Source organism: Bos javanicus, chromosome 21 (assembly GCF_032452875.1).
Source record: "Bos javanicus breed banteng chromosome 21, ARS-OSU_banteng_1.0, whole genome shotgun sequence".
In the NCBI taxonomy this organism is placed as follows: domain Eukaryota; kingdom Metazoa; phylum Chordata; class Mammalia; order Artiodactyla; family Bovidae; genus Bos; species Bos javanicus.
The window spans coordinates 60,566,222-60,584,520 of NC_083888.1; the positions used below are offsets into that span (position 1 = coordinate 60,566,222).

An 18,299-nucleotide genomic window follows, 5' to 3' on the forward strand; every position below is an offset into this window, starting at 1 on the left:
CATTACTCTGGGCAAATGGGAAGTGTGCTTCCCTTCCCTTTTCTATAAAAACAGAGCTGTTAGCATCTACCTCCTGATGGTAAGAATTCAGTGCACGTGTGTGTTAGTTGCTCAATCATGTCTGACTCTTTGCAGCCCCATGGACTGTAGCCTGCCCGGCTCCCCTGTCCATGGAATTCTCCAGGCAAGAATACTGGAGTGGGTTGCCATGCCCTCCTTCAGGGGATTTTCCCAACCCAGGGATTGAACCCAATCGCCTGCTTTGAAGGCAGATTTCTTACCATTTGAGACACCAGGAATTATTTACTAAAGCCCATGAATTGTTGCCATTCATGCCCTGGTGGCTCGGTCAGTAAAGAATCTGCCTGCAATGCAGGAGACGCATGTTCCATCCCTGGGTCAGAACGATCCCCTGGAGGAGGAAATGGCTGCCCACTGCAGTATTCTTGCCTGGAGAATCCCATGGACAGAGGAGCCTGGCAGGCTACAGTCCATGGGGGTCGCAAAGAGTAGGACATCAACTAAGCGACTAAAACACCACCATGTCAGCTTTAATTACTAGTATCACGGGCCCTCCTAAAGGTGGAAGCACACCGCTGCAGGCCAGGAAATAGGAAGGGGCTGGACTGTGAGCTGGGCGCTGAGGAAGTCGGATGGCTGGAGGGAGGCGGCCGGGAGCAGAGACTAGGAGGGGCAGCGAGGCGTCAGAGGGGGCGCCCCCTGGTGTTAAGTCGCTGCTTGAAAGAGAAGTCACTTCAAGTCAGACCGGTAATGAAAAGTGCACAGCATTTTAACACGTTCTGCATGGATCCAAGTAACCACTCCGCTTTTTGGCTCCGCAGCCCTGAATGAAGAAACCAGCCATTTCGAAAAGCGGAAGGTGTTTATTTTGGTCTCCACGGTGATGACCTGGGCGCGGTCCAAACCCCTGGACCCGGTAAGTAGTGCGCTAGCTTTTCTTCTGTGCAGCATTGCTGCCTGCGTACCTTGTAATCCGCACGTGGAAAGAGCTTTCTACAGTTTTCAATGTGCTTACGCTCCTGAACTCTGCCCCATAATAAGCACTCCGCAGCGTTCATGGACAGGGAAGCCTGGTGTGCTGCATGTTAGCCTGGGGTTGCAAACAGTCCGACAGGACTGAGCGACTGAACTGAGAGTTCATGGGCTCCAAGCCACTCCATTCCAAGGAGCCACGTTGTTTTAGAAGGCCCTGAGAAAGAAGAGGAAAATGCTGCCTGTCCAACTATAACAAACCTTATCACTTTTTATTTTAAATGTATTAAAAGCATGCTCTTTTAGACTTAACCTGTACCTATATTTTTATCGTGTATATTCCCATGCATACATTAAAAGGGAAAATATAAGCAAATACAAAATATAAGCAAAAATACAAGCAAATTCAGTGGTTCTAGTATTCCCCAAACTTCTTCAAACTCAGAGTTCAGGGGCTTCCCTGGTGGTCCAGTGGCCAAGACTCCACACTCCCAATGCAAGGGTTTGATTCTTGGGCTGGTGCAGTGGTCAAGAATCTGCCTGCCAATGCAGGAGACCCAGGTGACACAGATTTGATCCCTGGGTAGAGAAGATCCCCTGGAGGAGGAAATGGCAACCTGCTCCAGTATTCTTGCCTGGGAAATCCCATAGACAGAGGAGCCTGGCAGGCTACAGTCTGTGGAGTTGCAAAGACTCAGACACGACTGAGCACACACTTTCCTATAAAGCTGATATCATCAGACTTGTCCGCTGGTATCAGATTTTGCTGCTTTGTCTCCATGCCTCTGTGCCTGTGAACTGCCTTTTCATCCCAGTACTGAATCACACTATAATCTTTGAAAAGACATCCTAAAAGGCAATTAGACCAACATGCGTAGTACCTAAGTCAGTATAAAGATGATATGTGCTCAAGGCGACCCCAAGGTGACCCGGGCTCCAACGAGGACGGCACGGCGGATGCTTCCTGGCTGAGCACGTTGTGATAAGCCAGTGATGACAGGACACATTCCAATCTCAGAGATGTTAAAATGGGGAGGGAAAAAGGCACGTGTTAGACTCAGTGGAATGCTTTATTTATAACAAGGAAGTATTTACGCATTTATCACACTCCTTGCGTCAGAGGTCATTTATTTGTTTAATTCTCTCTCCCTCAGTGGACGCAGAGGTCCTCGAGGGCAGGAACCGGAGGGTTTCTGTCCGTTTCTTGTGAATCTCACTCACCTCCTCCACTTGGTTGCCATCGCCTCAAGGAGCAGGCCTGTCACTTTATTCCTGTTGGAATTCCAACCCTCAGAGTATCTAGTAAAGCGTCTGCTACAAAACAGTCGTTGGTCACTTGACTGGCTGATCATTTCACTGGCTTGATTGATTGTCCTCACTCCTTCAGTTATTAACAAACTCATACAGACTTAAGCAAAAGGGGGGTTTATTAACTCATAACTGGGTAGTCAGACCATGGGCTTCAGGTTCAGCTGTATCTAGGGGCTTAAACAGTGCTCAGAACTAACCTACTCTTTCTCTCCCTTCAATTGCTTCTTTTCTCCTCTAGGCTTATTCTCGGGTAAGGTCTCCACTCCTTCTGGCCCCCAGGAGCTCCCAGGCTTATATCCCTAGAGCTTACTTCTCTTCTCCCTTTAGGCCATATCCCTTCCCAGCTCTGGAATATGCCATTCTTCCAGGTCTTACGTCACAGGCCTAACCATCAATCAGTCACTGTGACTGGGGGAATGGAGAACTCTGATTGACCAGACCTGGGATCATGTACCTACATCTAGAGGCAGGAATGATCAGCCTCCTGAACTAAATAGGCCAAGAGTGGGGAAGAGATGGTTTCTCCAAAGAAAATATGGGGAAATGGCTCCAGTGTTAGCTTCTGTGTCCCTTTGGCATGTTCTCATCCTCCCACCATGGTTTTTTGTTTTTTTTTTTTTTAAATGATTTTTTGTTGTTGTTCAGTCACTCAGTCATGTCCGACTCTTTGCGACCCCATGGACTGTGGCCTCCCTGTCCTTCACCATCTCCTAGAGTTTGCTCAAACTCATGTCCTCTGAGTCGATGATGCCATCCAACCATCTCATCCTCTGTTGCCCCCTTCTCTTCTTTCCCTCAGTCTTCCCCAGCATCAGGGTCTTTTTCAGTGAGTCAGCTCTTTGCATCAGGTGGCCAAAGTATTGGAGCTTCAGCGTCAGTCCTTCCAATGGTTATTCAGAGTTGATTTCCTTTGGGATTGACTTGTTTGATCTCCTTGCTGTCCAGGGGACTCTCAAGAGTCTTCTCTAGCACCACAACTTGAAAGCATAAATTATTCAGTTCTCAGTCTTCTTTATGCTCCAACTCTCACATCCATACATGACTACTAGAAAAACCATGTCTTTGACTATATGGACCCCTGTCAGCTAAGTGCTGTCTCTGCTTTTCAACATGCTGTCTAGGTTTGTCATAGATTTTCTTCCGAGTAAGCATCTTTTAATTTCGTGGCTGTAGTCACAGTCCACAGTGATTTTCAAGCCCAAGAAAATAAAATCTGCTGCTGTTTCCTCATTTTCTCCATCTATTGGCCATGAAGTGATGGGACCAGATGCCATGATCTTAGTTTTTTGTATGTTGAGTTTTAAGTCAGCTTTATCACTCTCCTCTTTCACCTTCATCAAGAGGGTCTTTAGTTTCTCTTTGCTTTCTGCCATTTGAGTGGTATTATCTGCATATCTGAGGTTGGTGATACTTCTCCCGGCAGTCTTGATTACAGCTTGAGCTTCACCCAGCCCGGCATTTCTCATGATGTGCTCTGCATATAAGGTAAATAAGCAGGGTGACAAGATATACAGCCTTGACTTACTCCTTTCTCATTTTGAACCGGTCTGTTGTTCCAACTCCAGTTCTATCCAGTCACGTGGCCACACCCAACTGCAAGGAAGCCTGGGAGATGCCGTCTAGCTCTGAGCCCAGGAAGTCAGCTGAGTCCAGGCTCCTCAGGGAAGGGCTCATCCCTAACGAAGGGAGACTTAAGCAAGATGCAGCCTTCGTCCCTCTGGGGATGCTGTCGTGCCTGGCTCTGACACCTGAAACTGCTGCTGACATCTTCTGTGCCTGAAGAGGAAGGCCACACCCTGAGGGCCACAGGCTGAAAAAGGCGTCCAGAGGGCAGAGAAGACGCCCATCGCACGACACCTGGAGGCGCTCCATTTGGGGATGTTACTCATGGGAAACAATGCCTCCTCGCACTTTTGAGGACATTTTGAGTTCCAGTTTTTGTTATTTGTAGCCAAAAACATCTAAACAAATACAAAACTGCATTTAGTTCAGTTCAGTTCTGTTGCTCAGTCGTGTCTGACTCTTTGCGACCCCATGAATCGCAGCACGCCAGGCCTCCCTGTCCATCACCAACTCCCGGAGTCCACCTAAACCCATGTCCACTGAGTTGGTGATGCCATCCAACCATCTCATCCTCTGTTGTCCCCTTCTCCTCCAGCCTCAATCTTTCCCAACATCAGGGTCTTTTCCAATGAGTCAGCTCTTTGCATCAGGTGGTCAAAATATTGGAGTTTCAGCTTCAACATCAGTCCTCCCAATGAACACTCAGGACTGATCTCCTTCAGAATGGACTGGTTGGATCTCCTTGCAGTCCAAGGGACTCTCAAGAATCTTCTCCAACACCACAGTTCAAAAGCATCAATTCTGTGCTCAGCTTTCTTTATGGTGCATTTAAGATAGTTTTAATACAAAAGGGTAAGTAGAATAGAATATTTTCATTTGTAAATATTATACAATTTTAATAAGTTGGAGAATCTTAATATACCCAAGTTTTTTCCATAGTATCTGTTTTAGAAGTATAGGGACTTCCTCAGTGGTCCAGCAGTTAAGACTCCATCTTCCAATGCAGAGGGCACAAGTTTGATCCCTGGTTGCAGAACTAAGGTCCCACATGCCATGGGGTAACACCAAAAATTTAAAAATAGTAATAAAAGTATAGCTATGTATTTGGTTTTTTATACTGAGTGAAGGGGGGGACCAGAGATGACATTGGCTTAACCAGATAGCCCAGAAGAGCAGATGGGATCTGTCATCACACATACGGACCAGGTGGGAGAAAGAGAATAATGACCAGGGGGGAAAGAGTCCAGCAAGTGATCCACACGGGGAGTCAAACACAATGACCAATTAAAAAGAGGGTCCCCCAGAGTCTTAGCGGACAACAGGTTCACCCAAAGTCCTTGAAGAAAAGGGAGATGACTACAGAGTCAGTTCTCTGCTTCCTATGAAGATGAGGCCTATCAGTGAGCCTGTTGATTGTAATGAGGTGTTAATAAGGCAGGCAGTTTCCAGAAATGGCAACACACATCACATACACAACAATAGAAGAGTCCTGGTTTTATGCCGACAATACGGCGACTCATCACTTACTGGAAGAGCGACTGATACAAATGGTTGCAAGAGACTAGAACCTGTATAAAAGATGCAAGTTTAAAAGACATTTTATTTGTCATTTGTTTGTAACATGGGAAATTTAAGGACTAGAGGGAACATAGCCCCACAATCGGTAGGGAAGTTTCGAAATGTACAAACCAGATCTCAGTCCCAACCAGGAATTGGAGATGACAGCTCGAAGCCTGCAGCGCAGGATTGGCTAGACCTTATGGGCCCAGTGCAGCTGGCCAGAGAGGGTGGCCCAGTCTTAGTCTCAGAGTGCAGGGGAGACACTGGCTGGCTGTCCAGACCTGTGACCAGAGAACCAGGTCACCTGAAACGTAACTGTTTCTGTCACTGCCGTAAGGACTGAGGGTGCTACAAGGCCCAGAGGGCACTGGGCAGCCAGTCACAGGGAGCAGGAAGGTCAGTTTGGCAGGCTGGCCACCATGTCACTGTCACTAGGACCAGGGAGATGCTGGCACTCAGTCCATCCTGAAAGCAAAGCTGATTATAGATCTGCTGTGACTAGGATTGCCAGATGTAGCTACTAAAAATACAGGACACCCAGGTAAATTTAAATTTCAGATAAACTGCAAATAATGTGTCACATAAGTGTATCTCATGCCCTAAGACATACTCATACTTGAAAAAATATTTGTTTATCTGACATTCAAATTTAGCTGGGTGGAGAAGGCAATGGTACCCCACTCCAGTACTCTTGCCTGGAGAATCCCATGGACGGAGGAGCCTGGTGGGCTGCAGTCCATGGGGTCGCTAGGAGTTGGACTCGACTGAGCGACATCACTTTCACGCATTGGAGCAGGCAATGGCAACCCACTCCAGTGTTCTTGCCTGGAAAATCCCAGGGACGGGGAGCCTGGTGGGCTGCCATCTATGGGGTCGCACAGAGTCGGACACGACTGAAGCGACTTAGCAGCAGCAGCCTCTATTTTATCTGGCAGTCCTACATAGGAGTCCCTGGGTATATTTAAGAGGTCTGCTAATTAGATGACATGTGTTCATTGAGTATCTACTATGGACACAGAATTGGGGTGGACTAACTGGATCTTCCCCAAAAACTCACTCTTTCTCAGTCTTTCTCCCAGTAGTGTCCACCATGTCCACTGCTCACCTTCTCTCCCTTCCATCCATCAGTCAGTTCATCACTCAGTTCTGTTAATTCCTCATCCGAAATGTCTCCTAAATCCATCCTGTTCTCATTGTATCTGTGGGCTACCAGGATGGCCTCGGAACTGGCAGCTGCCATCACATCCTTCCAAGGCAGTCTCCAACAAACAGCTTAAGTGATCTTGTTCAAATATAATTCAGATCATGCTATTGTTGTTGTTGTTCAGTCGCTAAGTCATGTCTTTGCGACCCCATGGACGGCAGCATACCAGGCTTCCCTGTCCTCCATTATCTCCTGGAGTTTGCTCAAGTTCATGTCCATTAAGTCGGTAAGGTTATAGTCCTGCTTAAAATGCTGAAAATCCTCCATGCCTTCCCATGCCTTTAGGATGAATCTAAACTCCTTCACCTGGTCCACAAACCCTGGCAGCCTGGCACTGCCTACCTCTTCCTCTCCCAATCCCCAGCGTGGCTCCAGTCATTTCAGCCCTTCTTCCCATTTCCCAAACCTGCCAACAATTGTTATGCCTCAGGGTTCTCATCCTTGTGTTTGTTCTTCCTCTCTGATTAATTTTGGATAAGCCCTGGACTCAGATGCTTTTGTCCAGTTATTTATCTTAGAGCAATGTGATGTGATTGGAAGGCTTCTGATTAGACTGTATTTTTTGAAATCCTTGGACTTTCCTGGAGGTCCAGTGGTTAAGACTGTGTGCTTCCATGGCACGGGGCACTGGTTCAATCCCTGATCAGGGAACTAAGATCCCATATGCTGTGCAGCTCGGTCAAAAAAAAATATCAGAAATCCTACTCCAATTAGGACCTCTAAATCTGCATGGATTGGGGAGAAATCTGTACCATGGATTTCAGTTTCTCCGTTTATTCTACAGGAAGTTTTTGTTGAACTGTCCCTCCGAGGGACTCTAGGAGCGTGAGTTGTGGAGAGACCAAGTGATGAACAGCTCAGTGGACTGTCGGGAAATATTTTCCATTCCTGATTCTTAGGACAAACTGATATCCTATCTGATGAAGCCAGTTTTTAAAGCCTAAGACAGAAACTTGCACAGGGTATCTTCTAATTAACATGGGATTGACTTGAGGGAAAGAGGCAGTATGGAAAAGAAGAAGAAGGAAAAAAAAGCCTCACAATTTAGATTTTAAAAATGAAACTGCAGGGATCTTCCCTGGTGGTTCAGTGGGTCAGAATCTGCCTGCCAATGCAGGAGACACGGGTTCAATCCCTGATTCAGGAAGGTTCCCCATGACGAGGAGCAACTAAGCCTATGAACCACAACTGCTGAGCCCACGTGCCCTAGAGCCTGTGTTCCTCAACAAGAGAAGCCGTGGCAATGAGAAGCCCGAGTACCAAAGCCAGAGAATAGCCCCCACTCGACGCAACTAGAGAAAAGCCCACAAAGCAATGAAGACCCAGCCCAGCCAAAAGTAAATAAAATTAAAAGAATAAATGAAACTACATGCATGTCAAGAACTATTAAGAAATGAGGTTTTTCTAATGTCTTTATAGAATCACGTCTCTACAGAATAAAAGAAGACATTTAAATTTTAAAATTCTGTTTAGATGAAGTGTAAATGATAGAATTTGGGGAAGTCCCTGGTGGTTCAGTGGTTGAACTCAGAACTCTCACCACCAGGAGCCTGGGTTTGAGCCCTGGTCAGGGAACTGAAATCTCTCAAGCTTCGAGGTGTGGGTGTGGTCAAAAAAAAAAAAAAAAAAGGTAGAATTTAACTAGCTGAAACATTTTCAAGGAAGTTAAGTCACTGTAGAAATAAGCAGTAATTTTTAGAACACTTTGAGCTTAAAGGAAAGTTTTTTTTCTTCTTTTCCATACTGGCTTTTCCCTCAAGTCAATTCCATGTTAATAACATACCCTGCACAAGTTTCTGTCTTAGGCTTTAAAAACTGGATTCATCAGATAGGATATCAATTTATCCTAAGAATCAGGAATGAAAAATATTTCCAGACAGTCTACTAAGCTGTTCATCCCTTGGTCTCTCCACAACTCACATTCCTATACAGTCCCTTGGAGGGACAGTTCAGCAATTCTTCCTGGAGAATCAAAGGGATAAACTGAAATCTATGGTACAGATTTCCCTAGCATCTTGGGGCTTAGAAGTTCCCATCGTGCTAATGCATGGACTCTGGGCTTTTTTCTCTCATAGGATGACTCTGAGGTCCCATTTACTGAAGAGGATTATCGAAGAAGAAAGCAACATCCTAATTTTCTGGACCACATAAATGCTGAAAAAATGGTTCTCAAATTTGGGAAAAACGTAAGTCTCAAGTAGTAGAACCTTTTGAGTAGGAAAAGCTCTTTTGGGACCTGCTTGCAATGCCCCTGCTCAGGACCATTCCACATACTCTGCATACATATCTTAGCTGGCTCCCTCTCTCTGCATTTAGGTCCCACGTCCTTACACTCACAGACCTCCAAGCTTCAGGCTCCCTCAGAGAGGCCGTGTCCTGGCCCAACTTCTGGCCCAGCCCCCTAGGATGGAAGCCTTGTGTGGGGTCCTCAGCAGAGCCCAGTGTAGATCCGAAAGGTCCAGAAGAGGCAAATAACTCAAGAGTGGGAATGTGTGTGTGATGCGCAAGGTCTTCGTTCCCCAATCAGAGACTGAACCCTGTCCCTTGGCAGTGAAAGCACCAAATCCTAGCCTCTGGATTTTCAGGGAATTCCCTCTAAGATGAGGTTTATATGCACTTTTCAGAGTAGCTATAAGAAATAAATGAGATAGAGTCTGGGAAAAGGGGAAAATGCAGTTTCCTCTTCCTCATTCCCACTTTGGGGGTTCCCAGGTAATTCAGTGGTAAAGAATCTGCCTGCCTATGCAGGGGACATGGTTTCTGTCCCTGGGTCGGGAAGATCCCCTGAAGAAGGAAATGGCAACCTACTCCAGTATTCTTGCCTGGGAAATCCCATGGACAGAGGAGCCTGATGGGCTACAGTCCGTGGGGATCACAAAAGAGTCAGACGTGACTTAGCGAACAAACAGCAACAACATGTGGGGTCTAGTTCACCAGCCGCGCCCCTCCCCCCCCCGCCCCGAGCGTTAGGAGCGTAGAGTTTTAGCCACACAGGGAAAGCCCTGTGTACGTACATAATTATTCTAATTTCACAAATGCAGACTTTGTGGGAAAGAGGTGTCAAGTGGTAGGGAGCTGTGACTGAAACCTGGATCCATCAGACACCAAAGCCTGTGGGTTTTGTTATTTTTTTCCTGACTCCAAAACTCCACCATTCAATACAGTTCATCTTGACACATCTATGTCACTGATTGTTGACATACCTCTAGCTGAGAATTCAACAAAGATAATAGCTTGTTAGCCTTCACTTGCAGAAAATTTTTATCATTTTGAAATCCATATATTGTAAAATTTTTTAATTTCTCTATATCAAATTATATGACAGGGATGCCTTGGTGATGAATAAACAATAACAAGCTAAAAATTGAAAGCTTGTTTACCGTGTACCAGGCACTATGCCAGATGTATTACTTACAGTACCTCATGTAATCCTCATATACCTCATAGGTAATCCTCACAACGTTGTGAATTAAGTGATACTATCATTAGCCTCATTTAACTTACGTACATTTGTATGGAACCCCCAAACCTCTAAGTTTTCATCCACTGCTATTTTCCCATAGTCACGAGACCGTCAGTAATGGTAGGTAATTATAGTTCTAAGACGACACCTAGTGGTCTCAGAGAATATTACACAAGGAACTCTGTTCCCAAAACTGTGCTTCTAGTAAATTTTTTTCTTTTTTACTTTGGCGATACAAACACTGTGAATATAAAATATTTGAAGAAAAAAAATATGATATTAGGAATTCTAATCCATTAACTTATGATCTTAGCCAAGTCATTCAACTTTTGGAGTTAAGTAGGTAATATAATGGAGAAGGCAACGGCACCCCACTCCAGCACTCTTGCCTGGAAAATCCCCATGGACCGAGGAGCCTGGTGGGCTGCAATCCATGGGGTCGCTAAGAGTCGGACACAACTGAGCGACTTCACTTTCACTTTCCACTTTCATGCATTGGAGAAGGAAATGGCAACCCACTCCAGTGTTCTTGCCTGGAGAATCCCAGGGACGGGGGAGCCTGGTGGGCTGCCGTCTATGGGGTCGCACAGAGTCGAACACAACTGAAGCGACTTAGCAGCAGCAGCAGCAGGCAATATAAAAGGGTTTAGACTAGACAATCTAAATTTCTTCCAGCTCCAAATCCTATATTATATTAAACCTGTCCCAATGGAAAATCCATGATTTCTTGATCACTGGTTGAGAAGGCATGATCACACATGCAAAAATAATGGGAGTGAGTGTTAGTCGCTCAGTCATGCCCGACTCTTTGAGACCCCATGGACTGCAGCCCACCAGGGTCCTCTGTCCGTGGGATTTACCAGACAAGGATACTGGAGTGGGTTGCCATTTCTTCTCCAGGGGATCTTCCCAACCCAGAGATCGAACCCGGGTCTCCTGCACTGCAAGCAAATTCTTTACCGACTGAGCTACGAGGGAATGTGAATGACAATCTAAAATGGAGAAATAAGGGAATTCCCTGGCGGCCCAGTGTTTGGGACTCTGCATTTTCACTGCACGGGGCATGGGCTCAACCCCTGGTCAGGGAACTAAGATCCGGAGTGCCTGTGCAATGTAGCCATAAATAAATAAATAATTGGAGAAACAGCATCATCTTAGTATCTTTTTTTATTATAAGAACATGACATATGTCCCATGCTCTAAATGACACAATCAAAATTTAGGGTTTTTTGTCCCTATTTTTCTTTTTAAATTTTTTCTTGATTAAAATATAGGTAATATACAATGTTGTCCCAATCTCTGCTGTACAGCCAAGAGACTCAGGTGTACACACACATGCATTCATTCTTTATTTTCTTTTCCATTATGGTTTATTACAAGATATGGAACAGAGTTCCCTGTGCTATACAGTAGGATCTGTTGTTTACCCATTCTAAATGTAATAGTTTACATCTACCAACACCAAACTCCCAGTACACCCCTCTTTCTTCTCCCTTTCTCCTTGTCAACCACAGTCTGTTCTATATGTCTGTGAGCCTGTTTCTGTTCTATAGATAAGTTCATTTGGGTCATATTTTAGATTCCATGTGTAAGTGATATCATATGTATTTGTCTTTCTCTTTCTGACTTACTTCACCAAGTATGATTATCTCTAGCTGCAAATGGCATTATTTAGTTCTTTTTTAGGGCTGAGTAGTATTCCATGGTATATATGCACCACATCTTTATCCATTCCTCTATTAATTATCCCAAGCTTTGTTAGCCACTCTTTTCTGAACAATTAGGAAATAAGGTTGCTCTGGCCAACGTGTTCATCCTAATAACTCTTCTTTAACCTAGTGTTTTTCATCAAGTAGATAGACCCTTGGAAAGAATCTTGTAACTCACATCCGTTAAGATCCTACTGTGTACCAGGCACTGTGGGTAGGAGCTGGTCTCACAGCCATGAACAAAACAGACGTGGTCACTGTGTTCCTGGGGCTGGTTGTCCAGTATTTATCTACTGTCACCACATCAGCAGCCATCACACTCATAGTTACAAACTATACTATAAACACCAGACTATGGACCAATTTTGGAGAAGGAAATGGCAGCCCACTCCAGTATTCTTACCTGGAGAATCCCAGGGATGGGGGAGCCTGGTGGGCTGCCATCTATGGGGTCGCACAGAGTCGGACACGACTGAAGAGACTTAGCACCAGCAGCAGCAGTGGGCCAATTTAGCATTTTGAGGCAAGTTCATAAGCTTTTTAAATCCTTTGCGGACTTTTGTTATCGCGTTCTCTAGGACAGGCAGGAAAAGCTAGGGGACCTGGTCACCTTGCCCTTGCCTTGCTTATCCACTGGCCCAGTTGTACAGGAACATAGATCAATTACAATTCCCTGGTGGCTCAGCTGGTAAAGAATCCACCTGCAACGCAGGAGACCTGGGTTCAATCCCTGGGTTGGGAAGATCCGCTGGAGAAGGGAAAGGCTACCCACTCCAATATTCTGGCCTGGAGAAATCCATGGACTGTATAGTCCATGGACTTGGAAAGAGTCAGACAGGACTGAACAACTTTCACTTTTCACAAAGTTCACTCAAAGACCCCAGTTCTCTCATACTGGTGGTGGTGGTTGGGGGGTGTTCCCATCTCTACTTGGGTTCCATCTTCATTTGGGTTCCATCTAAGGAAGGAGGCTTGGCATACGCAAAGGCGGGATCAAGCCTCAGGAGTCTCCCTGGAAATTCTCGAGCAATCTACCCCCAAAACCAGAGTCTGCCTACTTTCTGCTTTGTGCTTTCACCTACACCTCTGACTTTACGGGGGGCTGTCCCCCACTACCTCTCTGAAAAAGAGTTAGCTTACAGCTCCAGTTAATAATTCTTGGGTGTGGCAGTGTTTCAACCTACAAACTCCTTTGGAAATCCTCTAGCCTGCCTGAATAGGTTTTTCCGGCCACGTGTGACTGTTCAGAGCCTCCCAACTGTGAGAGGCAGGAGATGTTCTAAACTGTCTAAATACAGATTCCTTTGAGCAGTCAAAAGATTGATTAGAAATTGTGTTGGTGAAGGGTTTTTCATTTGTTGAGCCAATGTTTGTTGCTCCACATCCCCTGCCCTTACACACATTAATGAATATATAGAAGGAATAAGTATTAACCTTTGATATTAATCACGTTAGACCTTAGGCTAAGTAAATTCTTTCCTTAACTAAAACCCACTACACCCTCACCCTGTAGGAATGTAACTTTATTTGGGTGGCGTCTGTTTTGAGAATAATCAGCCCTGGAGAAATAAGTGTCCTGGTTGACTGACCGCTGTCACAAGGAGAGGGTCGTAAATTGTCAGCAGGCCCCCTGGCCAGAAGATGATGTAACACCCCTAAGACCTCTGTATACATTTGTATGAAGCACCTGACTTTGATAAAAGTCAGGACTGCTGACCCCGCGTGACTTTTGCATAACATCTCAGTGTATAAAAGTAGACCGTGGAAAATAAAGAATTGGGATCAGTTTCTCAAAATACTGGTCTCCCCATGTCTCTCTCTCTCTCACTCTGGCTGAGTCTCCATCTGGAGCACGGAACCCGCCATGCTTACTAATTACGCCTGGGCTTCTAAGATCCGACCGGGGAGGCCTCAGTGTCTCCTCTCCTTCGGGAGAACGGAAGGACGCCTGTGGCCTACGTAAGTGGTGCAAACTTCTTGTCTTGAAGTTTTATTGGTCTCCCGCGTAAACCAAGCTACTCAGCCTCTTTTCTCCACTGAATTTTCCTACTGAGCTATCCTCATTCTATCACTCTTTATATCCTTAATTAACGTTTAATTAAGCAATTGTTTCCTGATCCTCGCCTACGCCGTCTCTCCTTCGAATACCCTGGATCAGCCGGGGCTGGTCCCCGGCACATCTTCATTTCACAATTCTCTCTTCAACTTAGCAACATCCAGCCGCCCCAAATCGAATCTCAGTGGTGGTAGGGTGGGGGGTGTCTGTACTGATAATTGTACTTCGGACACCAATGAGCATGCTCTAATCAGCTGAAGGATTAACAAGAGGCCAGGCACACAAAATATGTTAGGAGTTTTTGAAAGAGGTGATGAGACTTACTAAACTGCTCATTTAAAAAAAAATCACTAAAATAATCTGATTCACTGCGATTTATAATACTACATTTAGCTTTTCTTTTGTATTTTATCTCATAGGTCAGAAAATTCGCCACTTATGTAGTTGCTGCTGGACTTCAGTACGGAATGGAAGGAGGCATCTTGCATGCTTTTTTTAAGGTATGACTTTTCTATAACTATGAGGATTTTTTTTAAGATGGCAAATTTCTAAATATTTATTTTTTTTCTAATTTATTTATTTTTCATTAAAAAGAAAATCTTTCCCAGGGTTGGGCCATTCAATCCCATCAGTGTCCAGTGGAACTCCCTCTCCCTCTGCAGGTCCAGCACCTCAACGTGCGTGTTTCACAAATCCAAACTGTATCTATGGTCACTTCCCAAATCTGCAGCTCTTCCCGGGGCCCCATATCAGAAAAGTGGGCCACCTTGCACCCAGCTACACCAACCAAAGCCCAACTCCTCCCTCCTTCTCGTCCACCACGAGATCCTCAAGCCCCATGGAGATAGTCTCCCCAGAATTTCCCTTTCTTCAACCCAGCACTCCCAACTCCCCACCCACTGACTAGGCGAAACCCTCTCTGGACGAGATTACCTCATCAGTTAGATAGATCTTTTTGGATGTCTCCAACTATGGCTGTCTTTGTGAGCTGTAATAGTCAGGCACATGGAACTGGGGAAAAATGCTTTTGATTTTCTTTATTTTAGCTAGCTTGGTTGGGTGAAGTCCCTGCATTACCAGTGTTTGGAGATGAAACAAATGTCATTCCAGCCATTCACATGGCTTAGGTCTCTCCATTTAAACTCTTACTTCCCATTATCATCCCTTCACAAGAAAGTGAAAGTGGAAGTGTTGGTCACTCCATCGTGCCCAACTCTTTGCGACCCCATGGACTGTATGTAGCCCACCAGGCTCCTCTGTCCATGGGATTCTCCAGGCAAGAATACTGGGGTGGGTTGCCATTCCCTCTCCAGGGGATCCTAAAGCAAATCCAGTCATTTCACTTCCCTGCTTAAAGCCCTTAAATGGTTTTCCCCAAGTCCAAAATATCCAGTGATCTGCTGAGGCCCCCACCCCTACCTCTTTCACTCAGGATAATTAAACAGTACCCACACTATCTATTTACTGAAATGTTTAATGAAGGGAAAAGACAAGGATTTGGACTCTGTGAAGATCATGGTTCAAATTCAGTGTAAAGGACTTATCAGAAGTCTAATTCCTGAAAGGTACTTTATCCACTAAGCATTTCATCTACAAACTGATGATAATAACCCCCAACCAGTGGGGGTACTTTGAAATTTTAATTCTCATAAAAATAAAAATTGAAGACATTGTACATACTGCAGTATGTTCTGTCTATGTAGATAACAGGCAGATGACTACTAAAGATAGCTAATGAAAAGTATTTCAGCCCTGAGGTTGCACTTCATTTCTTTTAATAGGATTTGATTAACTAAATCTCATCAGAACTGATTTATAAAACATCTTAAGCTGATTACTTCATCAGTTAGATAGATCTTTTTGGATGTCTCCAACTATGGCTGTCTTTGTGAGCTGTAATAGTCAGGCACATGGAACTGGGGAAAAATGCTTTTGATTTTCTTTATTTTAGCTAGCTTGGTTGGGTGAAGTCCCTGCATTACCAGTGTTTGGAGATGGTACAAATGTCATTCCAGCCATTCACGTTCTTGATCTAGCAGGGTAAGTGTTCTCCCAGCCGTGTGACTGCCCTAGAATTAACTGACCGACGAGTTTGTTTCTTACCAAGTGCTAAGATCCTCATGCGTATTATTGTATTTCTTCTTCACAGCAACCCTAAGTAAACGGTACTTTTATCAGCTCCACTTTGAAATAGTGTCTGTCTGATGAAATAGTGATGAAATACTATTGAAATAGTGTCTGATGAAATAGTGTCTGTTATCTAAGAGTTCCCCACTTCCGACAGCAAGTTCAAGTTCAAGTTCAAGTTCACCCTAGGAGCACAGTTGCACATCTTCCAGTGTTTTTCAGACTCACGGAGTATCCCCAGATCCCCATATCCTTCTTTGCACATGCTGACTTAAACACTAGGTAAGAGATGGGTTCAATTTATTTGCAATTCATCACACCTGCATTTCGAGTTCCAAGAGCTTCATTCTGTTATCCCCTTGGCTCACCCCACAGGAGGAACCAGTGCCTCTCTGAGAGTCTTTCTGGTTTCTTTTTCTTTCTCTCTCTCTCTTCTCTTTTTTAAATTTGGCCATGTGGCTAGTGGGAACTTAGTTCCCTGACCAGGGATAGAACCCATGCCCCCTGCAGTGAAAGTGTGGAGCCCTAACCACTGGACTGCTAGGGAATTCCCCCTCTCTGGTTTCTAGATCCCTCTCTTTCTCTCCATTAGTCAATTAGTCCCAATCCCAGGCAGTATTTACTGGGAAACAATGAGACTTCAGGACCCTTCCCCTGCGTGGGTCCCTTCCACAGCCCTAAACTTAATCTTCATTACTATTCTCAAAGAAGGATTCCCTAAGCTTCAGACTCCACTCAAAACCTCAATCTGCTCCAGGCCACATTAACACTGAACACGATGAGGCTGAGACAGACTCTTCTTTTCTGCAGAAACTTTACATTACCACGTTATCAAGTTTTAAAGATATGAAAGCATCTTACATTATTAAATTAATTAAATTATTCCCATTACACAAGGACTCAGGGGCCCTTTTGGTAGAATTTTTTTCCCTGCTAATTTCTTGAAGATTGTCAAATATTTAACAAAGGAAGAAGCTAAAAGAGGCAATGTTCTGTGAAATTAATATAAAACAAATATGAAATAGAGATTTAGACAGGTGCATTTGTTTTATTTCCATTTGACTAGAAAGGGAGCCACGATAGAGGTAGAATCCACAGTCTCGTGACAATCTTCTCTTCACTGTTGTTTCTTGGGAATTGTTTTTCATCTGTGTGCAAATCCCTGCTCTGCCTCAGTAGCTGTGTGAGTTTGGGGAAGTTGCTTAACTTCTCTGGGTCTGATTTTCTCATTTGTGAGATGGGGATGATAATAGCCTTATTTGAGTGTTGTGAGAATTCAGTGGGGTAAAACCTGGGGTAGCCCACAGCACAGGGTTGATGGCATTAAGCCCTCAGAAATGTTGGCCGTCATTCATTATTAATCCAAGGTGGGAAGTCTAAGCCACTCCATGCTATGTGACTTAAGGAGTTATAGCTTCTGTGAATTCATGTCTTACTTTGTGAAAGACCTTCCCCAAAGCACTGTCATGAGACTTCATTGAGGTAGTGGGTGAACGGACTTCATCGACACAAGTCCTGACAGGGCTCAGCTATTCTTGTAAGCAGATGGATCTGGTTTCCAATCCTGGCCCTTCTACCTTCCCAGTAACTCTTCAGCCCAAGAAATGTCACTTAACTCTTTACCAGCCTCCTCCTCTGTAGCCTGGGGACCATCATTCCAACCTTGACCTTGTAGGAAAATGAAAGTGAGATAATCCACTAAATCGTCAAAGCCCCTGGCCTGTGGGGGTAGCAATCAGCGAATCCTATTCACATAAACAAACATCTCCTATATTTACTCCCTCTGGGGATGATGCTCCCTGGGGGTCTGCAGAGTGATGGGGGTAGCAATCAGCGAATCCTATTCACATAAACAAACATCTCCTGTGTTTGCTCCCTCTGGGGATGATGCTCCCTGTGGGTCTGCAGAGTGATACAGAACATCATAGACCACGTGCCGAAGCTCCGCTACCTGGTGGCTGTGGACGAGTCAGTTCACACCCTGGAAGACTTTGTCAAGGTATAGCCGTGTCATCCCAGGCTGGGTGGCATCTCTTAAATCATTTTACCCCAGCCCCTCAAGGTGGAATCAGAGGTGCTAACAAGACTGGGTGTGGGGTAGGGGTGGGGCCTAAAATAGAATATCCTTAAACCCAAGCTTGGGCTTCCCTGGTGGCTCAGTGGTAAAGAGTCCACCTGCCAATGCCGGAGACTTGGGTTCGATCCCTGCATCAGTAAGAGCCCCTGGAGAAGGAAATGGCAACCCATTCTAGTGTTCTTGCCTGGGAAATCCCATGGACAGAGGAGCCTGGCAGGCTACAGTCCACGGGGTCT

At 45.1% G+C, this 18,299-nt stretch overlaps 1 protein-coding gene across 1 annotated transcript in view; it reads left to right on the forward strand.

Annotated features, from left to right (window-relative positions):
- Positions 1-18,299, forward strand: part of AK7 (adenylate kinase 7) — a 69,774-nt gene that overhangs the window by 23,694 nt on the left and 27,781 nt on the right. Inside the window, exons 4-8 of the mRNA XM_061395257.1 lie at positions 843-937; positions 8,707-8,817; positions 14,279-14,359; positions 15,811-15,899; positions 17,895-17,985. Of these exons, the coding sequence (XP_061251241.1) occupies positions 843-937; positions 8,707-8,817; positions 14,279-14,359; positions 15,811-15,899; positions 17,895-17,985 (467 nt within the window). The remainder of the gene's footprint in view (positions 1-842; positions 938-8,706; positions 8,818-14,278; positions 14,360-15,810; positions 15,900-17,894; positions 17,986-18,299) is intronic.